At 41.1% G+C, this 27,363-nt stretch overlaps 1 protein-coding gene across 3 annotated transcripts in view; it reads right to left on the reverse strand.

Moving 5' to 3' along the window:
- Positions 1–1,009: 1,009 nt before the first annotated feature.
- The window catches only part of CENPF (centromere protein F), a 96,078-nt gene continuing 69,724 nt past the window's right edge, over positions 1,010–27,363 (reverse strand). For all 3 annotated transcript variants that reach the window (XM_073900171.1, XM_025877890.2, XM_073900172.1), the window contains exons 11-20: positions 26,695–26,830; positions 21,149–24,543; positions 16,887–19,733; positions 15,468–15,620; positions 12,858–13,034; positions 12,144–12,305; positions 9,649–9,811; positions 7,819–8,292; positions 6,630–6,808; positions 1,010–1,691 (exon numbers count right to left, since the gene is read on the reverse strand). In XM_073900171.1, coding sequence (XP_073756272.1) covers positions 1,488–1,691; positions 6,630–6,808; positions 7,819–8,292; positions 9,649–9,811; positions 12,144–12,305; positions 12,858–13,034; positions 15,468–15,620; positions 16,887–19,733; positions 21,149–24,543; positions 26,695–26,830 — 7,890 coding nt within the window. In that variant the 3' untranslated portion in view covers positions 1,010–1,487. The remainder of the gene's footprint in view (positions 1,692–6,629; positions 6,809–7,818; positions 8,293–9,648; positions 9,812–12,143; positions 12,306–12,857; positions 13,035–15,467; positions 15,621–16,886; positions 19,734–21,148; positions 24,544–26,694; positions 26,831–27,363) is intronic.

Below are 27,363 nucleotides of genomic sequence, written 5' to 3' on the forward strand. Positions count from 1 at the left end.
GTAGATGAATGCTAAGTAGCTTAATATTTTTGAAGCATTGTTCAACAATAGAGGCCCCCTTACAAAGGCCAATTTTAAAATAAAAATGATAGTATTTGTCAAGGTTTATACATCAGTCTGAACTGAAAGCCAAGAACAAATTATCTGTTACTAGTTCATGTCCTGGAAAAGTTTTTTACCCTGATTCAAGGACAAAAGGACTTGTTCCAAAGTTTTTGGATTTGGTATGGCTCATAATGCCTGCATATTTTCAAACCCTGTCATCAATAAATGAGCTGGAAAACACCACATATTTTTATCCTTGCTGATGCAATTTAATGGGTGCACACAATGTGCCAGAGACTGGCTGGACATATTCTTCCTGTATAATTCCTATATAATCTTCATGACCCACACTCCAAATCATGTTTTTTAATATAACCAAATATGTTCACTAAATATACTAGTATCATTTGTTAAAACTCTTTAAGATTTTATTTATCTGATTGACAGAAAGAGAGAGAGCATGAGCAGGGGGAGGGGCAGAGGGAGAAGCAAGACTCTGCTGAGTAGGGAGCCCGATGCAGGGCTCAATCCCAGGACCCTGAAATTATGACCTGAGCCTAAGGCAGATGCTTAACCAACTGAGCCACCCAGGCGCCCCCAAAACTCTTCTACTTTTTTAAGAGACTGTTGACATTAGCAAGAAATAGTGCCAATGCTCAGAATGCATTTATATTTAGAAATCATTTTTACAGAAAACAAGTGATTTTTTATTAGAAAAAAATGCCCTACTTTAATACAAGATCACTATTTATGAGAATGCACACTAAAAGAACTGCAACAAATCGGTCTTAGAAGAAACAATACAATGACAGAAAACTCGATACCTTGCATCTTCAAGGAGCCTGCAAAGCAAGCCCAGTGAAACACACACAACTCCCGTCAGCCCCACACACAAGTATGTACAGGTTATATAGGCAAACGTTTAGAAAACACACTGGACGATAAGGATGAGCACATCCACATATGTGTACGTGTGCATGATTTTCCTCCATTTTATTCGACTAAAAGAAATTCTTGATCTAAAATTATTTCATACCTAGCTCTACACATAGGAAATATCATAAAGCAAAAGTTCACATTTTCCTGGGAGCTTTTCATTGGAAGTAGAGGGTGTCTTTTGGATTTCTTAGGGTGAAATCCACATACACACAGAAGTTGTGACATAGTGCTTGCCGTACAAGTGCAACATTACCAGAAAGCTTTATACAGCGCCATTTACACCATGGAAGAAAACCATCAATGATGAGTTGGTGATCAGTGCTTTCGAACTTTTTCAATACTTCTACATGGGAGAGCTAAAGAGTACCATATATTTAGATTTATAAGGAAATGTGTTTCTTCCCACTGATAACGTGCTCCTGACTAATGAAAAGCCTCTGCAGGCACACTGCCTCCTGGACAAATCCTGCCACCTGCCAGGGTCCTGACACACAAGGCCACTTCTACTGGACCCTACAGTTCTCGCTGCTCTTGGACTCGGGGATGGCTTCTGGGCTGGGGGCGAGCCGGCCTCGCTTGGCCCTCAGGCCCTCCCTGGCGCTGTCAGCTGGACTTCTCTCAGGAAGGTTACGGACTGAGAGAGAGCTCGTGGTGGGTTCTCGGAATAGGGTGCTTGAATCCACTGGGCTTTGTTGAGCAACCTTGACCTGTAACAAAGCATCTTTGTTAGAGGTTTAAATCACGTTCACATTTCTACAACATGAAAATAAAGTGCTTATGTTCACCAAGTTTTAAGTTAAATCCCTCTGCAGGTGTTGTACACAGCTTTACCATTTCTTCTTCACTGAGAAAAGTCTCCACCTAACAAAAGCTGGGAGGATGTTGGACGTGAACTCTGATGAGTCATCTTGCAAGCTTTCCTTGACACCTCTGATGGCCAAAAATGACTCACTCCCAAGGCTAGCATGACGTTCTTAGATCAGAAGGTAAGCTTTTTGAGGGCAAAGACTATGTCCTCTTTACTGTTCTATCCCTAGGGCCCAGAATAGGCTTGACTATCTGGCAAATTTCAATATATGCCTGAGTGAGAACCCAAAACAGCTTTCATTCAGCCTAAGTGAACCCTGCTGTCATTCAAATGAATGTAATCCTAATGAGTAAGACAATCTTCATAGGGCGGAAGCTTTATTTACAACATTTAAAAGACCTAGAACCTGTTCCTCATTTCTATCATTTTAAATGTTCTAATTACATTTTTCTTTAAGATTTTATTTCTTTATTTGAGAGAGAGAGAGAGGGAGCACAAGTGGGTGGGAGGGGCAGAGGGAGAAGCAGACTCCCCACAGAACAGGGAGCCCCATGTGAGACTTGATCTCAGGACCCTGGGATCATAACCTGAGCTGAAGGCAGACACTTAACCGACTGAGCCAAACAGGTGCCCCTCTACTTACATTTGTTTTGTTTCCATACTGAATTTGAATTATATCAGAATAAATAATAAGTCCAAAAAGAGTTAATCCCCTTTCTGCTGCCCTGCCTTTTAAGAGAAAGAGGGATCTCAGAAAATGTGAGGCTTTGCGGCACCTGGGTGGCTCAGTCGATTAAGCATCTGCCTTCAGCTCAAGTAATAATCCCAGGGTCCTAGGATCGAGTCCCACATCCGGCTCTTTGCTCAGCAGGGAGCCTGCTTCTCCCTCTGCCCCTCACCCTGCTTGTGCTCTCTCTCTCTCTCATAAATAAAATCTTTAAAAAAAAAAAAAAGAAAGAAAGAAAGTATTAGACTTTAAGAAGCAGTCAAGAGGGCAGGGTAGCTGGTAGAGTCAAGTTTTTGAGGTTTACACAGTCATGACAGAAGATATGGGGTCGGGAAAGACAAAGAGGAGCAAGACAGATGAAGGATAGAAAAGCTTCATTTATCCAAAGTTAAAGGCAAGAGTGGAGGGATTCCTGGCAGGTGGCAGGATTTGTCCAGAAGGATTCCAGCAGGAAGATCTTTAAAAGGTAAAGAGGAAGGGCTCTCTTAACAAGGGCGACCCGTGTTCAGTCCCTACAGGGAAAGGAGCGATGTGACAGAGAGCAACGGACTCCAGTGACCTCCTTCTGAAGCAACAAGAAAAAAAGAATGGAAATTATTTCCCCATTTATATTCTTTCCATAGGAAGTGTGTGGTTTTAAAAGGCAGCTAAATACTTTTCATTACCGAAAACATAGTAAATCTGGCCAACAGATCAAATCCCTGGAAAGCTTGCCTCTAACTCAGATTATATGCAGGACACTTAAAAGGAGCAGCCTCTAAGGATCAGGACTTAGTGGAAAATTACCATTAGTGGAAAGTTAAAGGAAAAAAACAGTTTTACTGGTACTTCTTTTTTTTTTTTTTTTAAGTAGAAAGTGATACAAAAGACAGGCATTTCCCTTGAACCCATCGGATGTAGGAAAGTCAGATCTTCAGGTTCACCATTTAAAAGAGAGAGAAAGATCACTCACATTGGGAAAAGAATATCTGAGCCAGTAAAACTCTTTCTTAATCCCAATTAAATAGCCAAAGCCCACCCATTGGCTTCCCCCTCTAGACCCCATTTCTCTGACACTGAACTGAGGGAATTAGAGTCCGTGATCAGTTTAAACTGTCAGTTTGATCCTCATGTTGGTTAGTTGGCCTCAGACTTATCTCTGTAAGTAGATGAGGTCCAATTCACCAAGTATTTCAACTATTAATAAGTGTAGGGGCACCTGGCTGGCTCAGTCGGTTAAGCGGCAGCCTTCGGCTTAGGTCATGATCCCAGGTCCTGGGATCGAGGCCCACGTCAGGCCCCTACCCTGTCTTACAAACTATGTCTGCATCCGCAGAGGCCAGAGGACAAGCACATGGGTGGCCCAGTGAAAATGAACCTCACTCACAGTAAGAAACACAAGGCCCCACTAGCCTGCTGACTGACACTGTGATGACGGCATCACCATCATCCTCTAAAATTTAGTGGACAGCCCTCTGGCACTGACCGCCAACCCCAGGTTCAGATCAAGTCTACAATCACAACTCGCTTGTCCCCAGCAAACGAGGAGCTCCTGGGCTTATTCATCCCAGAGACATCACAGAGAATGATCCTCACCTACTTTGCATCTCCCCCCTTGAACTGGACAGATGTCACTAAAGGTCCTGCTAAATGACCTAGGGAAATCTCTCTCTCAGACCTCGGCCAGGCACTTCAGGCTAGGGCTCATCATCCCGAGTTTCCAAGCAACTGCTTTCGGAAAAGATACCTTGGCTCTCTATTTTTCAAGCTGCACGATGAAATTTGCTTAGCTGATGAGGCAAGCATTTTATAAGACGACTCAGAAAAGGCTGAATTAAAAAAAATCAATAGGCTGGGTTTTGAAGAGTTTGCATCTAACCATGAAGTCTCCTGTGACCTCCCCTCAAGAGGAACCAGCCCCCATTCATTTGCACAAGTGCACAAAACCGCTTCACGATTCATAAGCACTGGTGCCGACAGTAGCCTGGCGCCAGTGCACTGAACACAAATCTGCAGGAAACCATGGTTACTACTCTGCATTCAACAGGCTCCACAGCAGCGTGGAAAGCAGGCCCCCTAGTGTGCAAAGCTCTGTTCCTGGATAATAAGTCTGAACACCACATGAAAACTGCCTTTCCATCAAGTCCTCATAAAAGAAGAAAAATGACCCATGTGGTGATTTCACGACAGGATTTCCTAACATACCTTTAAACATCTATTATCGTAATCACTTTCGGACAACATTAGTAGCTCCAGTCATTCAACAAATAAGCTGCTGACTGCCAGACACTGTTATTAGACACAAAGAAGACACAGGGAAACCAGAATCATAGTCAGGAGCCTCGCAGTCCCCATGCTGCAGCTCAGAAGACAGATAGCTAAGCAAGGAGTTACAATAAAGCGAGCCACCATAAAAGGTCGAAGTACAGAGTCCTATGTATGTGTCAAGATTTTCTGTTTTAAGAGAGCCAAACAAATACTTCATTTGATCCCAGAAAGTGTGAGACAAGCAGGAATGGGTATTAGCTTGTATGAAGGAGCAAGGAGGAGTGGCTCCCACTCAGCCGCCATCTAAGGAAATGGCGCAGCCATTTTGGTGTACACATTCTGGTGTACCAAGAACCTAAACCTGATGAGCAGGTCAGGACTTAGCTGGTGGTACAAAGCTTTGGTCAAGCTTGCAAGCTTCCCTGTTTAGGGACACTGGTTGCTTTATGGAAAAGAAGCTGTTCTTAGGGTCACTGGAAAGTCAAGACCTACTCCAGTATACTCTCCAGTGTTTTTGTTGTTACCAGCATTCAGAAGACAGATCCAAATGTGAAGGAGTGAGAAAAAGAAAGAAAGAAAAATGGGGTTTGGGATGGGGGATGGGGAGGGAGGATTTGCACAAAATGGTCAATATTTCTAATATAAGTAATGGATGGGCCCGTTTTAATAAGAGAAAGAGAACCTCAGACCCTTCTTCCTCACCCCTGAATTAATAAAAATTTTATTATAATGTAAGTTTTGAAAAAACTTAAGACTAGGTATACATTCCTTAATGCTTACAGCTCTTACACATCAACATAACAAACATTTACAAGTATGTTCTTGCTTTGATGCAGCTAATCCCCAATGTCTTTGTTATTTTGGTATCTAAAATCTTACTGAGGACCATGCCCACTCACTTAAAGACTCACTTATTACACTACACAAGTAGGGGTTACTACACTTTCAAAGCTTTGTCTACTGGTCAGCTACTCACATTCCATAGTTACTCAAACTAACAAGTAAGCAATCAAAGTAAAATCACAAAACTTTTAGAATTCTTGGAGCTATTCCAGCAACTTCCAACAATGTTCCTGTGACCCCTTGTTTGAGAAACACTGGGAAGAAGAATAAGACCGTGGAAGTGAGAGACAGTGAGTGTTAACTCTGGGCAGGTTAGGTTAGATCTTTATGAACCTTACTTTCTTCTTTCTTCTGTAATACTAGCTACCATGAGTACAATAAAATGCATATACTTTGCATACATAATGCTAGTATATCTTATGGCATAATGAACAAAGATCTGCAAAGTAAATATTCTCGATGCTTTAAACAACATTTACTGGGCCATTTGCAAGGTACATAGAGGTCACTGAGATCAGAACTCTGCCATCAACACAGTAGAGAAATGTGTCAACAGAGCTCCTTTCTTTAGATGTCTACTGAAATATTTGCTTTTTGTAAAGTAAAAGAGTAAAAAAGATAGGGAAAAAAAATAATTGGCAACTGGGGGGCCAATGCGTTAGAGGAAAAAGCGTGAAACAACCAATGAGCAATGCTAGTGGCCAAAAGAAAGACGACCTCTTCATTTCCTTCAATGTACGGCTTAACACGTGCTTACAAACCCTTTCCGATCGATGATTTGTCCTCATTTAACACTTTACATCAAACTCTAAGTGGCCTGTTGGATCAAGGAGGAGACTGTAGCTGCAGGATAATGTCATGTTTATCCTCGGGTCTTCTCACTACAGTCCTCAGGACTGGCTTCCTTACACTGCACGGAGGTCAGACTTTAAAGAGCTCCTGAGTCAGTGTCAGACCCTTGCCTGACAACACCGGAATTTCCTGGCTTTGGGACGGCAGATATAGGTTCCTAGGGGTTACCTTCTGTGATCTGCTGCCACCAGTTATTGGTTGGGAAGCCTCAGCATGATTTTCTTTGTTGAGACTTAGTGGGGACGGTGCTAACTTCTGCACAGCCAGGCGGGGGCTGGTGCGAGTCGGCATGGTTGTTCTCCGCAGGACATATGGACTTGTCTTTCCTGTTGGGATATCAGCAAACCCTAAGGGCAAAAAACACTGGCTGTCAACATCGCTAAGGTCAAATGAATCTACAACGGAAACAGCATGTACCAGGTAGAGTTCTCACCAGTATAAGAGTAACTCCAGAAACACTTCCTGCTAGCCACAGCGGACAAGGTATTAACTTCACAGTTGCCAAATCAAACAAGAAACTAGTGGGTTTTCTCTTACCAGACACACAAGAAAACACAATGGAAAAAGGGAAAATAACATTAAATAGAAACTTTTTTTCCGCTTCTTCTTCTAATTAGATGTCTTAACTCTCATTTTCCTAAGATCTGAAGAACATACCAGCAAGTCTTCCCATAAAATTTGGATTGGAGAGAAAAAGGAGGATCAAATGGAAAAGGGGGGGGGGAGCCAGCTTTTGTTTAAAACGAGAAAAGGTAAAATGGTAACATCCCCTGCTACTCAGGCAGCGGCTAGGCGGAAGGAGACAGCCGACCCCGTTTAAAAGAGGGATTGCACTGTGTGTTCACTCGGTCTCCCTCCACAGAGGGAGTGGACATGACGGGAGATGCATGCTCCCAGACTGGCCCGGGTCCCTGGGCCACACTTTAAGGATCACTGGATTTAAATTAAAAAAAAAAACAAAAAGTGGTAAGTGGCTCCAGCCAAGGGGGCCCATCCCCCACCTCACCTCCTTCCTGGTCGAGACAGGGACTAAAGGTGAAAAAGCTTGAAACGTGTCCTCGATTTGGGGATTTTTTCAGCACAGAAACATCAAATTCCAAACAGGTTTTGAATAGTCATTTTTGAAATCTACTGGCACGTTTTGTGCTGTAAACATGAGTAATTAGATCCTAGTCCTTATCTCATGCAGAAAGGAAAATATACCTTACCAATTTAAAGGTGGACTGTTGTTTCCGAAGGTCACTTAGTACTGTTGCACAATAATCTAAAACATAAATGCTTCTGTCTTTTTTATATGTGGATTTTTATAGGGAATTTCAAAAGAACACAAATAATTTTGCTTTTAAATTATGCCTACCTTTCTTTACAACTTCTGGAAGGCCTTCTGGCTCAAACTCAGTGTCTCTGGCATCCTCTGCGGGGTGAATACCACTTTTGACTGCTTTCCTACTCTTTTTAGGAAATGTCTCTGGGGTAGAAGGCGCTGTGCCTCCCGCATCTTCCTGAATCCCAGTGGACCTTTGCCTTTTGCCTGAAGCTTTATTTTGGCTTGGTGACAACTTCTTTTCAGTAGCAGAAGGGGCTGGAGAGGCTTCTGGAACAACTGAATTCAGCAAAGGAGAATTCTGGAGATTAAGTTTAGACCGTGAACTCAGACGAGCAACTTGTGTCTCCAACATCTCTTTGGCTTTCTCTAACTTCTCATGGCTTATGAGCAGGGAGCAGTACTTGTCCAGATATTCATCGGCCTCCTTGTTTTTCTCTTCAAAAGTTTCTTTCAGTTCTTTTATCTCAGCCATTAATTCTTCTACATTAGAATCCACAACAGTACCTGTCAAAAATAAAGTGACACATTGTACGTCAGTTGACACTTCTCTAATCAACACTGGGCATCATAAAGTAGATAACCTTAGATTTGTTCTTTGATTTTCGCTTAAGAGAAGTGGGGGAGATATATCTAATGTGTGTTCTTATAGATCAAACAACTCTTGTTTGAGAGGGACCATATCAAGGTACATATTCTAGTAGATTAAATGACTTTCATTACGATAGCTTAAATAAAATCCATCAAAATCTCAAACTCGTATTCCAGCCAACCCATCCTTCCTTGCACTTCATATAAAATAAATGAATTAATTGATCACATCCCCAATTTTCCCCTGTCCATTCTTTCCAGCATAAGTGAGTGAACAATAAAAGTTGGTAAATAATATGAAGTCTGTTGGAATAGCTTTGGGGAACAGAAGAGGGCCAGTGACAAGACAAGTCAAAAAGAGCTCTAAAAACCATTTTTAAACAATGGAGTATCAGATGGACAAGTGCTTGGGGGATGCTTCAAAGGTGGGAGTCCTGGTCAACTTGTAGCTGTAATGGTTGGCACCAAATCCTTTGGAAAAACTCCCTGGATCCACAATATACTCCAAGTACTCGTCTCAGCAAGGAAGATCACTGACCCACTGTCTGAAGCTGTGCTCCAGAAGAACCCTTCATACTACGCTTGCCACCATCTTTCCACACAGTGAGAGCATTCTACTCCGCAGACATAAGTGGAAAAAAGTGACAAGGACAGTTGCCATTTCTTTTTTATTTTACCTCCACACCCAAACATACAGCCCCTAAGCCTTCCAATTAGTGGACCCACAAGGACGGGCCAAGGGCAACCAGAATCAGGGGTTGATAAATGACCAATGCCAGCTCAGAATGGCAATCTGCCTTTGACGTAGGGACTACTTAAATGGACAGCCACATGAAAAACCCTTCTTGAAACAGCTCATTAGCAAAAAGTGCTGCCAATTTTTTGTATGTTTTATAGAACAGAAGATGCAATGATTCTATTTCAAACTGCAGACTTCATTCTGAATCCTACTAATGCTATGACCCCAAGCTGAGCACAAAATTTAGAAACTGGAAAATGGATAACTGCTGGAAGTCGACATGCAGTAACAGAACGCCGCACTAGTTGTGATGAGCACTGGGTGTTACACGCAACTAATGAATTGTTGGACACTACATCAAAAATTAATGATGTACTATGTATGTTGGCTAATTGAACATAAGAAAAAAAATAAAACTAAAAAAACAAAAAAAACACAGCACTAAAAACATTTCTGTGCCTACACACCATACGTGTATGGTTTCACTAGTGGAAAGGAGTTTTGGCTCATGGATGTGCCCAATTAATGCCTACCTGACTTCGGTTTCTCTTGTGAAGCTTCAAGGCGAGACAGCTCTTTCTGCAACATCTCCTTTTCCTCTTCCAGCTGTTTACAGGATTTGATCAACAATTTTATTTTCCCCTGGGCATGCTCATTTTCCTTCTTCAACTGATTTGCGTATTTTACACTGTCCGCCTACGAAACAAAACCTTGAATTTAAAATCTTGAATTTCTTTTTATGAGCATATGGGAAAATAATCATGGATATAATTAAGAATCATATATTATAAATTTAAGAATTATGATGTTCAAAATAAAACAATTCATCTCTATCTGGTTTCCCAGGTCTCCCCAGTAGACACTGTGGTTTTATCAGTAAGCATAAATCTTGGTTCCTAAGACAGTGTTCTATTAAGGAGCCCGCCATGTCCGGGTTTGTCCAATGGGAATCACACCTGGGGGGTTAAGATGGGAGATACGTGGGCATATTTTTGGTGGGTCAAAACTTCTTGATGATAGGGGTGCCTAGGTGGTGCAGTCAGTTGAGCGTCTGACTCTTGGTTTTGGCTCAGGTCCTGATCTCCGGGTCGTGAGATCAAGCCCTGTGTTAAGCTCCCCGCTCAACACAGAGTCTGCTGGAAATTCTCTGTCCCTCTCCCTCTGCCCTCCCCCTCTGTGTGCTCGCTCTGTCAAATAAATAAGTAAGTCTTAAAACAAAACAAAACAAAAAAAGCCTCTCGATGATAGAATTGTGTTTCCATTTGTAGTCCGTGCTTTTGCACAATTTCAAGCCCCAAGATGACATTTGTGTTGGTGACACCAAGTGAAGGCCAAATAATATTATGGCTCACAATACAAACTTAAATTCTACAGTTGTGCAAACAGAAAGCAAATAGAATGGTGAGAGAATGAGAGCATCATACACTTCTCAGGAGTACAAGTTCAGGATTCCTTAACCACATCTGCAAATTCCAAGAAAAAGCTCAGACAATGATTTAGAGGAAAAGCCTGACCTGAACCAGATACAGAGGTATTTATGTATAGTCTTTATTTATCCCACCTTGTGAGAATAGTCATACATTTTGTTGCAGAAATATGAATTTGATTATGAAGTATTACCCTATACCTTGCTGGGATATTACATAATATATGGCACATGCATCGTATTATGCAACATCTAAAAAATGCAGACTTCTAAAACAAGCTAGCTCCAAGAGTTTCCCATAAGAGATCATGAACATACAAAGGTGGACCAAACTATTTAAAAAAAAAAAAAAAGAACCTGAGCATCACATTCATGTTGCAAGTAGATTTCATTCTTTGTGTATTATTTCATCTTGGAATAATATTAGCAGTGTTGCAGTAAATCTGCATTTTTCAGGATTTTTATTTCTGATTCCAACCATAATTGGATTAGAGATCCATTTAATTCCATTTCAACAGTGCTTATTAACTGGACCTAATTAAAATTATATGCAATCTGAATGGGCTCAACTAACAATGAGCCATTTTGTACACAGTATATGTGAATACAGACATTCCCCACAATAGAACTGTCAACAATTTGATAAACAGAAAGCATACCTGAAACTAAAGTATCATTTTATTACCAATTTTACCTCAATTTTTTTTAAAGGCAGAAAGTGAGTAAATAAAAAAGTAGACCTGAAGCTCTGCTTTCTGTTATGAAACCTAACATGTCTCATTTTGTAGCAGCAGAACATTAGTGATCATGAATGTTATCTTGACTTTTCTTAGTTTGTATTTTATTGGTATATTTCCTTCACCTTGAGAATTATTTAAGAGCTACAGACATAAGAAGTTCACCCCTACTTTTCTGTTTCAATGTATTAGATATACGGTATCATAATTTTTGCAATTTAAATCACCTTTAAGTAAAGGCCTTTGTAGATATTTCTCTTCCAGGTTCTTTATTATATATCCTAGATGGTATTCATCTTATGAAAAATATCTGTAGGAATTAAAAAGCCTCTCTAAGAAGTAGAATGACTGTAGCACCACCTATAATTGAACAATCCCAAGACCAGGGTTCTCCTTTTTTTTGGTAAAGGATAAAGTTTGATGATCCTTGCCTGGGGAGGAAGAGGAGAGCATACGTATGGTACACCTTGATCTCCCCATGAGCCATGGGAAAAGTGGGTTTGGTGACAGCAGTGAACTTGGAGACCAATCAAACAAGACTTTGGAATTACTCACGAAATTATTATCTACAGCTGGAGAGGCCTGCCCTAATCTGCTATCACCTGGATCTTCCTATCCATCTCAAGAAAGTCTTTTACCATCCTCTAATTTGAGAGGATTCACTGAACAATGCATAAGCTGTGAGATCACAGATCATCCACTGATTTTTAAGAAGTAACTCAGCAGAGAACTGAGGCTTTTATTTTTGACTACCAAAAAAAAAATGTCATAACAATTAAAATGAAAGCATTAATTCCATGTGATGAAAACCACTAGTACCTGTATGAATCATTCTAAGTCATGAAGTAATGAAAAAGGAACATACCTTGGTTTTCTTCAGTTCTTCTAAAATCTGAGTGGTAGCTTTCAAAGAATTATTGAGTTCTTCTTTACTGGACTTTAAGAGATCTACCTCCACCTTCTGCGAGCTGAGACATTCTTCCTGAGAAGACAGTTTCTCTCGGTATGTCTGGATTTCCATTTCGTACTAAGATGGAAAAATGTTGCTTTAGTTGGAAGGCTCAGCTAAAAAAATTTAAAGGAAAACAAACAATAAAGAAAACTGCCGTCCCAAGGACCATTTCAAATAATCCTTGGGACTCTGCTATTAATCTATTCCAAGATGGAAGGAAATATATTTTAAAAGCTCACGTCGTGGGGTGCCTGGGTGGCTCAGTTGGTTAAGCGACTGCCTTCGGCTCAGGTCGTGATCCTGGAGTCCCGGGATCGAGTCCCACATCGGGCTCCCTGCTCGGCGGGGAGTCTGCCTCTCCCTCTGACCCTCCTCCCTCTCGTGCTATCTCTCATTCTCTCTCTCAAACAAATAAATAAAATCTTTTAAAAAAAAAAAAAAGCTCACGTCGTAAAATAAGACCTGTGAGGTAACTGTGGAAGACCCTGCATGTAATATGATGGGACCCTTCAGAAGACTGTATCATGCAATAATGCAGAACATTGACCTTCTTGTAAAAAATGCCTCATTACCATGGTCCACACACCACTCTCCAGCTCCTCCAGGAACCAAACCCCAAGTTTTTACCCGTTTGTTTGTATCCAGAAGCACAGCCTGGTGTTTCCTTTCAGTTTCCTGCAGCTGTAGCTGGTACTCAGCTATTTCTTCTCGCGCTTTCTCTTCCTTTTCCATCCGGTCCTTCTGTACACAATCCAAATTCTTCTTCAATTCACTATTTTCTAACATGAGCTCCTTCAGTTGACCCTAATGAGAAAAGTAAAAAAATCATGGGAAAATAATTAGGAACCTGGATATATAGTTTTAGGAAATACTGAGTACTGAAATGAAAAAAAAGAAAGAAAAAAAGAATTTACAGATAAGAAAAAATCTGTATAGAATAGTGCTATAAGCCTTAGTGATGTGCTCACTTGAAACTGACTTCACCTCCAATGACAATTTCTTTTGCTCCAGCCCAACCACCCCCAAGGTCACATCCACTAGGACCACAGACTCTCTGTGGAACCCAACTTTAGCTGAACCAGTCTGGACCGTACCCTCCTAGGCTTCCAGGCTCCTTTACTGAAGTGCTTGCATTGCAGAAATTCCTTGACGTCATCAACAGCACCCGCACCATCCCCACCGTCACACTCAAGCCCCTCCAGACTTAAGTTTTCTTCCTTGACCAGCTTCGATTACATGTTCTATCACTGTGAGAATTTCCTTCCAAATGCCCTCGCCTCTTTTGTCCCTCTCTCCCTTCACTGTGTGAGACAGGCAAAACTCCAGGTCCGAAGGCCCCTGTGTTCTCCATGCCTGATCCCAAATGACTGCTTCTATGCGTTTCTATACACGCCGCATTGACTTCCTCATCTCCACTGACTCAAGCCCTCCAACCTGGTTTTAGCCCACCTCCTCCTCAAGTCGCTTTCCATGGTCCCAGCAAACTCCCCATTGCAAATCCAAGGAGCACTCTTCAGCCCGTCCAAGCTCTGGGTAGTATGTGGTGCTGCTGACTGCTCTTCCCTCCCTGAGACCCTCCACTCCTGGCTCACCTCATCACGCCTTCCTGTTCTCTCTGCTGGCTCCTCCTCCATCTTCTCTTGCATGCTGAGGTCTCTGCACCGAACCACCTTCTCTTCTGCAACTGTATCTTCTACCATTCCCCCAATTTGTGAATACTACCTCGATTCCGAACTAGCCACCCTAAACCTTCCCTTTAAACTCCAGCCTCATGTATTTGGCATCCCTTTAGATTGTATTCCAATTCTTTACCATGACCTTCCTTCCTCTCTAATCTTTTTTCATATCACTTTCTAGCTCACAATGGCTTCCTTTCAATTTCTAAAAAAAAAAACTAAGATTTTTTCCAATCTCAGAGATGTGGCCACACTGCTCTCTAGACCTAGAAGCGTCCTTCTTCTGCACTGTTTCTCACACGGCTGACCCCTCATCCCGCAGGTGACATTCTCTGACCTCCCTACCTAACTTAGGTTGGTCTCTACCCCTACACATCCCACTTCCCAGTTAGTCCGCAGTAAAGAATCTTGTTTGATTTATTTATAGCACTTGCGAGATTATGATTATCTTCTACAGCTCCTATTTAATGATTTATTGTGTGTCCAGACTGGAAGCTCTCTGAGTGCAGAAACCACAGCACAGCACTATGGACTTGAGGCTAAACACCTAACTTTGCCTTCTAGTAGAGCCCATAAACCAGATCCGAGTTGGGATACTCCCAAGCTGCTCAGTACCAAAGGAAATTCCAGCAGGTGCAGTACTCATATATCATTCATACAAACTCCTTCCACACAGCATTGCCAGAAAATTCCATGAGTCAACTGCTGAGATGAGATGCCAAACCTTTTCGATTTTCATTAGATTAAATACTGCATTTAAAGGACAAATTTCCCCAACTCCTTACACAGGCCCTTACCAATAGCACGTCAACTCTTTGTGATCGTTTGGGGTCGCAATCACAACTCTGTCTCGTTACCCTTTGCTAAGTACTTCCCAGGGATGAATGTGCACGAGGATGTCATGAATATGCGAGGGTTCACCGTTCAACCAGGTTTGGCAAACAGTTTTCACTGAACTTGCCAGCTCTGTGTGCATGGTAGCTGCTCCACGGAACTCAGTGTGAAGAGTTTCAGGAGGAGGGGAGGGCATGAATCAGCAACCTCTGCTCTGCAAACAGCAGTGGGGAGGGGCAGCCCAGATGCTACAGATCTGCCACAGGAACCCTGCCCTAAAATAACACCCCAAGACTGTTCCAACTTTACACTTCTCTGTGACTTCCCCTGACTTTGCAGTTCTTAGCAATATCAGGGCATCTGTCTCTGGCAACGTTATGGCTCCTCATCTGAGGCAGGCTAGAAAAGCCGATAAACCTGTTGAAAGCTGCAGGAAATCTATTTCTGATGTGAGTTAATGTAGTACCAGGCTCGCCTTCCATGAAAAAATATCTGGGCTCCATGAAAGGAATTTTCATGCGTGCCAAAGCCACTTGGGGCTCGTTCTGGGCTCCCGACAGGCTTGGAAGGTGAAGATGAGTGCAAGTCTCATCGTGACCGAAGTGGGGGGCTATTTTTTTCAAAAGCTAAAAAAAGTCTGGTACATTCCAGGTCTTAAAAAAACAAACAGGGAGAGGGTGTGCACTGCATTATCAGAACGTCATGAGCGTGTCACAGAGAAACTTACCTTGCTGCTCTTTATTTCCCCCAACATTATATTTAATTCTTCAGTTAGCCTATTTCTCTCCCCAATAAGTTCTTCTTTCAGCTCCGTTGTTTTCTGCGCCATCTGGTGCATTTCCCTCTGCAGCTCGGTTTCCTTCCCAGTCATTGCGTTTACCTGAAATTTCATCTTTTGTTAGGATCTGCTTTGGGTTGCCTGTTTTGCACAAATTAATCACTCTGATACAACACACTCATAACATTTCCTTTCACCCTCAGTAATAAAATGGAACCGGGCTAATCCTCCCTTTACTAATCCACTCAATACTATCCTCAAAACCTACTGGCAAGCTTACCTTTTCTTCTCAGCCAAGATTTGATAAAAGACAGCAATAAGGAAAGCAACGACAAGGAGAGATAATATTACTAAGTCTTAAAATCCTTCATAAAGGTATTAATTTGTATTAAACACAAACATTAGAGACCATTGTATGAGGTAGCGTCTTATTTTTTATCAGTTCTGGGATCTCTAACTAATCCCCCAATGCCATAGTAATCTGCAAGAAACATGCCTAGGATTAGTTAAAACCAGTTAAAGCCCTATTGGCATTTGCCCCTAACGCTGAGAGAGCCTGGAAGAATTTGCCAAATGATCTCTATCATAACTGCCATCTCTTGCAAGTTGTGTCAAAACTTGAAATTCCTGGAAAATATTATAGGGTTATGATTGATCCCATTTTCTGGACACTCCTTTTTCTTTTTTTACTGGGCAAATATTAAATTTGAAGCAATCATATTCCTAGATCAGTATGTAAGCCTAGAGGGCAAAAACTTTTCATTACTAATTGAGCCCCCTGAGTGCAGATTTTCCCCTTTAACCACCAGCTAACAAAACGGGAGGTTGCACAAAGAGAAGGTATAAGAGGGGCTGAAAGCACAAAATCCCCGAGACATGTCCTGGGAGGCATGAGGGTTCTGTTGGTTACCGTTATATTAGCCCTTTTGATAGTACTTTCTCCTAAAGGCAAAAAGGCAGGGCAGGGGCACTAGGGCTCCCGCCTGATCCTCACTAGTAACTGTTATAGTCTCCTTGACAGGAGTTACCAGCTGAGTACTGGGAAGCTAGGACTGTAATGTACTATAAAAAAGAAAACTATAATTAGAACCAGGAACTATGCCTAACCCAAAGCTTCTCCCACGCCCAGGTGCCACATTGAAAACCTGGGCTAATCCATAGAAGTGTCCCATGTAAATGTGTGACAAAGCAGAGTTACTGCGGCTGGAGCCAATTCAACGCCCCCGAAGTTCAAGGCCCCACAAACTTAAAACCTTTACAGAGTTTAGTCCGATACTGCAGACACTGTCCAGAAGGAAATCTGATCCACACAGTGGTTTCCCTCCCTTGTGACTACATATTCAAACGTACATAGGTTAGGCCACTTACTTTTTCAACAAAGGACACGTTTTCCATTTTTGTCATTTCAAGCTCTTTCTCCAGATCCTTGTGAGATTTCTGCAGTGCTTTTAAGGTGTCCCGCAAAGTGTCATTTTTGGATTGCAGCGCTTGGATCTTCTGCTCCAATTCCACCAGCAGATTATCCAGTTCCGCTTTTTGCTTCTTCCAAAGCTGCTGTTCTCCTTCCACCTGGGACAGTTTAGAGGTGAGCTGCTCTTGGTCTTGAATTTTATTTTTCAGTATGCTGATTTCTTCCTCCTTTTTCTCTAGCTTCTGTTTGCAGTCTTCTACTTGTTGAAGGCGGCCATTTGCAGAAGCCTGCACATTAAGGTAATTATTCTTGACCTCGTCAAGGCCTCGCAGTACCTGAGCCTTCTCGTGTTCAAGAGCATCTACTTGACTGCGCAGATTCTGTGCTTGGGCCTTCCAGGTGTCTTGGTCATGACACAAGGCCTCCACTTTCTCATTTAGCTCCTTTATTTGCGTTTGGAGCATCTCCACTGCAGTTTTAGATTCTTCTTTCATCTGTACCTTTTCTTGCTCTTTTTCTTGCAATAGATTTTCAAAGGAAGAATTTAATACTTCTAATTCAGATACCCGTCCTTGCTCCTTCTGTAATTCTTTTATCACATTTTCTTTTTCTGACCTTATATGGACAAGATCTAATTCCAAATCTTTCAGGTTTTGGGCCATCTCCTCTATTTTTGCTTTTAGAGTACCCACCTCTGCTTTGGAATTCTCAGCCTCAAGGATCAGGCACTCTTGGTTTTTCCCTGTTATCTCTAGTTCTCTTTCAAGGTTCTCTACTCTATCCTTAAGCAAGTCGGCATGCTGTTCACTTTCCCTCAGTGTTCCTAAGACCTGGAGCTGCTCCTTTTCATCAGCTTCTAGGCGGACTTTCAGCTTTTCAATGCTGTTCCTCAGCTGATGTATTTCCTGCACCAAGGAGTCCATACTCTGTTCTTCGACCTTCTGGATTTCTTGGTCATGACACAAGGCTATTACTTCCTCATTTAGCTCTTTCAGTTGTGTTTGAAGCATCTCCAGTGCAGCTTTGGATTCTTCTCTCGTCTTTATTTTTTCTTTCTCCTCTTCTTCTAACCGACCTTTCAATGAAGAGAGTAATGTGTCTAATTCAGACACTTGACCTTGTTTTTCTTGTAGTTGTTTTATGAGATTTTCTTTTTCGAACCTTACTGTGCCAAGGTCTAATTCTAAATCTTTCAGGTTTTTGGTCATCAATTCCATTTGTGTTTTTAGGGTCTCCACCTCTGCTTTGGAATTCTCAGCATCAAGAATCACCAGCTCTTGGTTTTCCTCCGACATCTGCAGTTCTCTTTCAAGGTTCTCGACTTTATCCTGAAGCGAATCAGTCTTACGCTCGCTCTCTCTCAGTTTCTCTAAGACATGGAGCTGCTTCTTGTCATCAGCCTCAATGCGGACCCTCAGCTTCTCAATGCCTTTTCTTAGCTGGTGCACTTCCTCCTGCGTTGAGCTCAGCCTCACTGCAACCTCACCCTTCTCCATCAACGCATCCTCCAAGGCCTTGGCGATGGTCAGCTTTTCGTGTTCTGATTCATGCAGTCTGGTCTGCAGGCTTTCAGATTCCCTTGCAAGTGATTCTTTCTCTTTGTTCAATTGTCCGATTTGGATTTCCAGCTCACTTTTTACCAAAGACAGGGCCTGTGAGTCCTTTTCCAAACTCTGCAGCTTCTCCTGAAGACAAGTGTTCTCTTCCAAAAGCTCAGTGACGTCGGAGGACGTCTGCATGAGCTGTGTTTTGTCCTTTACCTCTGCTCCAGCCACGTCACTGTGATGGAGACATTCACCTTGATGAAATTCGAGCTCATGTATTTTCTGCTTCATCTTTTCAGACATCAGATCCAGTTCTTTATTTTCTTTTGACAAAGTATCTAATTCTCCACGAAGCTGGTTTCTCTCACTGGTGACCACAGAGAGTTCTTCTTCGAGGCAGGTTATAACTTTCTGTTTATTTTCATTGTCTTTTTCTAAATATAGCTTCTCTGTCTGAACTGTCACTAAGTCAGCTTCCACAGAAAGGGCGTGATGCTCAATGCTACCTTTCTCAGACTTAATCCTCTTTAGCTCATTTTCCACATCAAGAAATCGCTCTCTCCAGTTGTCGTTCACCTCGGCCACATTATCTTCAATAACTGCATGTGACAATTTATCTGCACCTATTTCTAAATTAGAATTGAGACCTTCTAAACTTTCTGTTCTCTGGTGTAATTCCTGGTTGTCGCAAGAAAAGGATTCCAATCTTTCACTTAAGTTTGATTTTTCTTTCTTGAGTTCCTCAATAATTTTTTCTAATTCTATACATGCTTCCATCTTGGTGGTTATTTGTGCTTCCTGTAAATCAAGTTTTGCGTCTAACTCTTTTATTTCATTTAGTAAACTTTCAACTTTTTTGTCACGTTCCTCTATGATGTGAAGTAACCTCAAATTCTCCTTTGATGACTCTTTTATCTGCAGTTGAAGATTCTGAATGGTGACCTCAGTCTCCAGAAAATCCATAGGTACCAGAGCATCAGGACCAGAAAGTGACAATTCAGAAATGCGTTCTAAAGAACCCTGGGTTTTGTCTTCTGCTGGGGTCTCATAACTGGCTTCTGAGGACTGTTTCCTAGACCATTCTCCTGTGAATTTGACTGGACTGGTCTTGGTTATTTTTTCTGTCTCTAGATTGAGGTCCTGCTGAACACCTTCTTCACAAATCTGATGGATGTCATGCTTCGGTGTTCTCTCTTGCGTTTCCAAATTATATTCTTCTGATTCTTTTACATCACGGCTATTGTTTCCACCCCGAAGAGCCTGTAGTTGTAATAGAGAATGAGAATTCATTTTATTTTTCAAGAGGAATCAAAATAGAATAAATAGGCTTAATTATTACTTTATAGAAAACTGGCTTCTTGCCTCTGCTAAACACATCTCTTCAAATGGCATATTTCCCACCCCATTCTCCTCTCTCAATCCAAATACCCAATACAATTAAACAAACATTCAGTAAGTGTTCTCCACAGGCAAGGCACTGGGTAAGGTATTGATCATGAAGACAAACCCTTCAGATCAGTTATTTGATCATCTAAATTGTAACATATTTAAATTTCATATTTTTTTCTTCCTAGAAATGTTCTTGGTAGCCTAAATATAAAATTTCTTTTTGTGATTATCAAGTAAGAGGCTAACATAAAATGTTCAGCTTCCATCTTCAGCATTTACAATATTCTTCACTGAGAGAAGTTTTCATGACCAGATCCCCAGCCCAAGGACTCAATCAGAGAGCCAGCACTAACTATCCATATTCTTGGATAAATTACATGTCTGGATCTCACCTTCTTCTCATCTATAAAATGGGGATCTGCTGCTGTGACCACTAGGACCCATCATGTCACCACCTGCCCTCCCTAATTTACTGAGGCAGACAGACGGAATCAAGTAAGACTTGTCAACGGGAAGCATTACTAGTTTAGCTGATAGACTAGAAAGGGCGGAGTTATGACTTAACAATTTCATATCCCTATAAGAGATGTCTCTTTAAATGACTGATAACAAACCAGATTTGTATCAGAGCAAACTGATAAGAAAATTACTCAGTAATATGTAATAAACTCCTGCATTTAGTTTCATGACTTTAACTCTCTAATATTAAAATCGTCTGAAAATGGCAAGAAAACTTAAAATTCATATCATATTGCCATCCATACTCTAATTTAACTGTGGTTTATTAACTCACAACGAGTGAAAACACATACATATCCTGAAGATGACTTCTGACTCCATAATATAATTTTCTCCAGGAGACTTTAAAAAACATCTTTAGTAATTTCCTATAATGTTTGAGTGGAACCATTATAAAAATTTACATCCCCCCCACCCCCGCCCCAATCAGGCTTACTAATTTTTCTCCAGGAGACTTTAAAAAACATCTTTAGTAATTTCCTATATAGTAATGTTTGAGGGGAATCATTATAGAAATTTACATCCCCCCACCCCCACCCCAATCAGGCTTACTAATTTTTCTAAAGTTGTGCTTTGTTAAAAAAAAACAAAAACAAAAAAACAAAAAACTTTTGGGGGGTGTGTGTGTATGTATGTTTGTTTTTATGCCCTTGAACTCTAAAAATATTTTAAGTTTGATTTAATGTAGATTTCAAGTCAACAAACATTTCTCAAGTGCCTGCTGGGCATGTAACTGAAGAAACAGCATGTAAACCCCAGGTACTTACATCTTCTATGTCGGTGCCATGCAAAGACCGAGAACTCAAGTCCAGACCTTGTAGCTGCAGTCGTGCTACTTCGAGCTCAAATGACAGGTGTTCAGTCTGTTTCTTTTCTGCTGCCAACTTGGACTCCATCTCCATGGTCATGCTTGTCAGCTTCTGCTGCCACTGTTCATTTTCTGACAAATACTGCTTCCTGAGACAGTCGAGCTCTTCCCTTTCAGAACTTAATAATTGCTCGAGCTCTTTAATTTCCTTATTTTTCATAATCTCCTGACTTTCAATTTTGTCTTCTAGCTTTTTGAGGGATTGCAGGTACATCTGACAGAGAGTCTCAAGTTCTTCAATGCTCCTCGCTGGGGCAGACAGAATTTCTTTCTTGGTCAGATTCTCCTCCTCCGGACTGCAGCAAGATCTTTCCTCTATATTAGACTGGTTTGCTGAAATATTCCCATCTAAATTACTCAAAAGTGATGTTTCTCCTGTCTGGTCTAAAAGGTCTTTGCAAAAAGAAGATTCTCCCAAACGTGTAAGGCTAGGGCTGTCAGTCACACAAGAGAATGATAATGAGAGAAAATGCCCTTCCTCGGGTCCCCGCATCTCCTCCTTTACCGAGTCACCTTGGAAGTTTTGCAGACTTGTTGACAAGATCGAATTTTCAGCCTTTAATGCATCCACATAAGACTGTAGCTCTGACATCTTAGAGCTCACTTGACAGTGCTGATCATGTAAAATTTTGTGTTCGCTTTGTAAAGATGAGAATTTCTCCTGTAATTCGGCGAAGTGCATTTGAACTTCTTTATTTGACAATGTCAAGTGCTCATAGCAATTACTGTCATCCAAAGGATTTAAGGACACATGCTCCTGTTCATTTTGTCGTTCACCAGGTTCACCTTCCACCATTTCTTTCACCAACTCACCTTGGAGAAGGCCATTTTCGTTGTTTATTATTTTAACTTCATTTACAAGTTTCTCCATCTCCTCTGCCATTTTACTAGTTGCTGTGATACATCCTGACCTTGAATCATTCAGCTCAGATAATAGCTCAAGCTTTTCAACCTGCAGCATCTCACACATCTTCTCTAGCTCGCTCAGCTTGCTCATTGCTGTTTGTAGAGAGCACTGCAGATGTGCATTGTCATTCTGACTTGCTGACAACTCATGAAGCACTGAAATATACTTTTCTTCTGTACCTGCGTCACAGTCTTTAGGGCCACTAAGTTCTTGTGACTGGGCATCACGTTGCAAATTTCCAGTTTCTATTCCAACTGTCTGTAGTTCGTGCTGTAGGCATTCCTTCTCCTCGCTTTCCTGAAGTTTTAATTCCCTATTTCTCATCTTAGCTCCTAATTGTACCAATTGTGCATTATAACAGTCTAGAGAAGGATCTTGAACTTCAAGATCCATCGGAAGCTGAACATGACATTTATTTATCTCACTCTCTCCATCCACAGAGTCATTAATTGGCTCTGATTCTAGAATCTGATGCTCTTGTTTCATCTCAATTAATGTCATCAGGTGCTCATTCTCTTGTACTAAGCCATTAAGTTCCTTTTGCATCTTACTTTGTTCTTCCTTTAAGGTCATGATTTCTTGCTTTAAACTATCTGCCTCACTCTTGGACCTGTTTTGGGTATCCACCATCTCTGATCTCAGATCTTGCTGCACTGCCCCCAACTCCAGTGCTAGATTCTGGTTTGTTTCTTCAGCTAAGGCTAATTTTGTTACAAACGCTTGGTGTTCCCTTGCAAATGTTTCCTTTAGATGTTCCAGTTCCTTTTGTCTATTTTCACAAGCACTAGTGCACTCATTTAGCAAGCATTCTAATTGAGAGTTCTTTTCTTGAGCTGCTTTATATTTTTCACTAAGATCCTCAAATGCACATCTTGTTTCTTCACATCTTTGTTGTAAAATAAGTCTTTCTTGCTCATACTGATTGGATAACTCTGAAATGCTTTTGTCTCTTTCATCTATACAGTTTGAAAAACTTTCAGTTTTTTGGATTAAGTTAATCTTCTCCTGATTTAAGGTTGCATTAATTTCCTTAAGAGTCTCATTCTCTTGGGTCAGATCTTCAATTTCCTTTCTGTATAAAGAAATGGTGGAACTCAGTTCCTTTTTCTCCGAGCTCAGGGTTTCAGACAAGAGTTGTAGCTCCTTTAGAGATTCTTGAAGTAAATGGTTACTCTTTTTATATTCTTGAGTCTCTGCTTGCTCAGTTGCTAATTTTTCATTCAAAAGCTGGAACTCTCTTTCCTTGTTCTCCAGGGCAGCTAAAGTTTCAGCAAAAGCATTCTGATGAACAGAAGTGTCTTCTTGTAACTTACTAATGCGTTGACTTGTTTCGGCCACAAAACTTTGATGCATCTGCTCTGCTTTAATGAGATTTTCTTCTATTTCTCCTCTGATTTGCACCAACTCTTCACACTGCTTTTGTAGATCTGAGTTCATCTGCTTTTGAGACTCTAATGAAGACTCAAGAGACATGACTCGATTTTGTAAGATGGCTGAACTTTTTGGACCTGGGTCTGCTTCTAGATGGCATTTGCTCCTCTCTGAAGGCATGCTTCCTTGTTCTCCGGTTATATTTGCAAAGGAATTATTCATTGCAGACTGCTGTTCAAAAGCCGAAAGACTTCTGTGATGAGCCTCATTTGTCACAAGAGAAGAATATTTGGATTTTAGCAGATCCTGGAAGCTCTCATATTCAGCCTGCAAGTCTTGGTAACGCTGGTCTTTGTCTATGACTTCACTTGACAATAACTGAAGCTTGTGTTCGAGATCTTCCACTTGCCCAGTAAGCTCAGAAATCTTCAAGCACATATTCTCTATTTCCTTCTTGTGTTTCTGATCTGAGAACTCGGCTTTCTGTTGTAGGTCTGCGTAAGCTTGTTTCTGTGTCTCTACCTCCACAGTCTTGCTGTCTATCACATTGTGAAGGTTTCTGATCTCAACACTGAGATTTTCACTTTCCATCTCCAGCGTTCTTACTTTCTCATTGTATTCATGACTTTTTATTTGTTGTGTCTTGAGACAAGTTTCCAAGTGATTAATTTTACTCTGCAAGCTTCCCTTTTCTGATTCCAGCTGACTTAAAAGTTGTTCATTTTCACTTTTCCAATGAGCAAACAGACCCTTCTCTTCTTTCAATTCTTCATATTCTTTCTTTTTTAACTCCAAAGCAATCAGTAAAGCTTCGGACTCTTTCTCTATTTTGCTTAACTTATCGTTCAGTTGTTCAATGTGATGCTCCCTTTTCTTCAAAAGGTCTTGAGAGCAATCTCGCTGCTTTTCCAGATCAGTCAAGGCAAGCTTCAGTTTTTCTAAAGTCAAGGAATTCTCTTGCTGATTGATTTTTTCTTGAAGATCTCTTAACATGGTTTCCTGAGAGGCATTCTTAGCTATTAAAAAAAAAAATTTTTTTTTTCAGTTGTCATGTTTTTAATAAATATTTATTCTACAAGAATTCCAAACTCTTTAAAAAAAAAAAATCCAAACAAACTTAACAGCCTCTCAAGCACTAGGACAATCAGCATTATTGCCTGGTTACCTCCTGGAAAGTAGATCACCTGATAATTATCTGAGCTTACATATAGACAATGAGGAAATGGTCCTTATAAGGATGGTAAGAGGGACACCTGGGTGGCTCAGTCGGTTAAGCATCTACCTTCGGCTCAGGTCATGATCCCAGGGTCCTGGGATATAGCCCCATATCGGGCTCCCTGCTCCGTGGGAAGCCTGCTTCTCCCTCTCCCTCTACCCCTCCCCCTGCCTGTGTGCATGCTCTCCCTCTCTCTGACAAATAAATAAATAAAATCTTAAAAAAAAAAAAGGATGATAAGGCATTTGTTCATCTTCTTTCTAAACTTAATAAAGTGTTACTGCATAAAACAAGCAAGAGGTTATTTTCCTAAGTACTTGGAACTTTTTTCTTTTATATGCTTACAAATATGTGTATTTTCCCCCTTCTGAAATACTTATTCTGAGAAAGAAAACTGTGAAAAGAGCAGCATTGAAGTAGAAATATTCTATTTCACTACAGAGTAATTCTGATTTCCCAGAGAAGTGAGTAATTATTCCACCATGTTAGCCAAAAACCTACAGGATTGGGCTTAAGTACAAAAGAGTAAATGATGCTGTGTATCAGTAACTCTCAAGGCCTACAGGTACTATCGAGGAACAATGTTGCCCACATCCCAGCCCCTTACAGTAAGTGTCTATGAATAGGAGAATCAAATGGAAGATTTTCCAGACTCCACTGCCACCTTGTTTTCTGCCTAGGACCTCATGTCTACCCCCAGGCCCCTCCTACTTGGAAATAATGGCAGTGCTTTCATTCAGCAGTGATGAGAAGCCTCCATGTTCCTCAAATACGTTGGGAGAGTATAAGCATTGAGATAGAAGATGATAAAGCTAGCATGTATGATAAACTCAGTTGTTACACTACAGGGAAAACAATTCCTAGTTTGTTTGATTTTATTTATTTACTTGAGAGCGAGAGACAGAGATAGTGAGAGAGAGCTTGAGTGGGGAGGAGAGAGAGAAGCAGACTCCCACTGAGCAGGGAGCCCAACCCAGAATTTGAGCCCAGGACCCTGGGATCATGACCTGAGCCGAAGGCAGACGCTTAACTAACTGAGCCACCCAGGCGCCCCCCCAGTTCCTAGTTTTAACCTGTTAATCTCAGTCTACCTACTGAGAGTTGAAGGCCCTTGAGGCGCTGTCTTCCCAAGCCATCATTCCACTTTACTTGTGAGGACCTCACACAACCAACACTGAAAAATGCCCTCGCCCTTCCTTTTCTGACAGTTTTCTTTCAAGAAAGAAATGTCAGAAGACTGACATTTTTACCCCCTGCCATGGAAGAACTGAAAGCCATCTTAGGGAGATCAGAATTTAAATGAGGAAAGAGTCACAGAGAAGTGTGGCACACATTCCACAGGGCAGGTTAAAAGAAGTCCTAGAGGTACATATACCCCAGCTGAGAAAATTAATGTATGTAAAAGACATACAGTACATACAGATAAACATGTAATAGTGGGCTTGTGTGGTGCGTGCAGCATAATCCAGTGTCTGTGTGGAAAGTAATGAAAGAAAATCACCCAGTCAAATAAGTCATCAAAAAAAAAAAAGGTCATTAAGGGCTGGGAAAACATGCATTCAATACAGGATTTCTTCATCGTCTGGGAAATGGTAACAAACAAGGAGATGAGCTGTCTGGATAAAACAGACAAACACACTTGAGACAGACACAAAGAATAGCACTCTGGGGTGAGAGACAGCACCGACAATTTACTTTTGTGTGCAGAATATTTACCCTTCTGGTTTCAAAGGCAGTTTGGGACTCCGTGTGTTCCAATAAAAAAAAAAAAAAAATGTTGAACTATCACTCTGAAACTCAAAAGTGGAAGAGAGAAAATTTTCTCCACATCAACTGCAGACATCTTTCTGGGAAGATATATAGGAAAATCAAAAAATGTTTCTAAGGCCAGCCATCCTCCCTCATGGGACATCAGCTTGGAAAAATACCTCCAAACGCTCAGTTTACTTACCCCTCATTTCTTCTGCAACATTCTGGCTCAGACTCAAACTCTGTTTGGCCTTCCTCAGCTCTTCCTCCAGGTGGCAGACTTCTCTGGCCCGTTGCTCAGACTGACTCTTCAGAGTGCTGTATTCCTTCTTCGCTTCCTAAAGCACACATTTAATTGGTTATAATCAAAACCACTCAAACTAGTTATGACTTCTGCCTTATAAGGGCCCCTAATGGGACTCCTTGTGTATCTCATTAGGAGAGGAATCTCACTTTTTCCTTTGAGCACTTAAGTGTCACTTAAGTTAGATATTCTTACTTCAATCAGATGATTTTGTGAATAGAACTCAAAACAAAAGCACAAAACCCAAAATGGACAATAATCTTTTCCCTTCAAGAAACAGACTTCTTTGAACTTTCTGGATGTCCCTGTGCTTGTTAAAGAGTTAACTCCTAAGGAAAATCTTATTTACAAGATCCTCAAAGAAACAGGCTCCAAGGTCCAATCACACCTGAATGATCAAATACATTTTTGCAAAGATCTGATGTGCTAATAAACCAAAACACACACGACAGATTTTTTCCTTTTCATTGTAAAACTATGTTAAGGCTTACTGTAATGAGGATGTCTTTATGAGTATTTATTAAGAAAATCTACAGTGTGTAAGACACTGGGAAGGGTGTTATGAAA

This window comes from Callorhinus ursinus, unplaced genomic scaffold (genome assembly GCF_003265705.2).
Source record: "Callorhinus ursinus isolate GAN/ISIS: 27379988/994484 unplaced genomic scaffold, GSC_fseal_2.0 scaffold13, whole genome shotgun sequence".
Classification (NCBI taxonomy): Eukaryota; Metazoa; Chordata; class Mammalia; order Carnivora; family Otariidae; genus Callorhinus; species Callorhinus ursinus.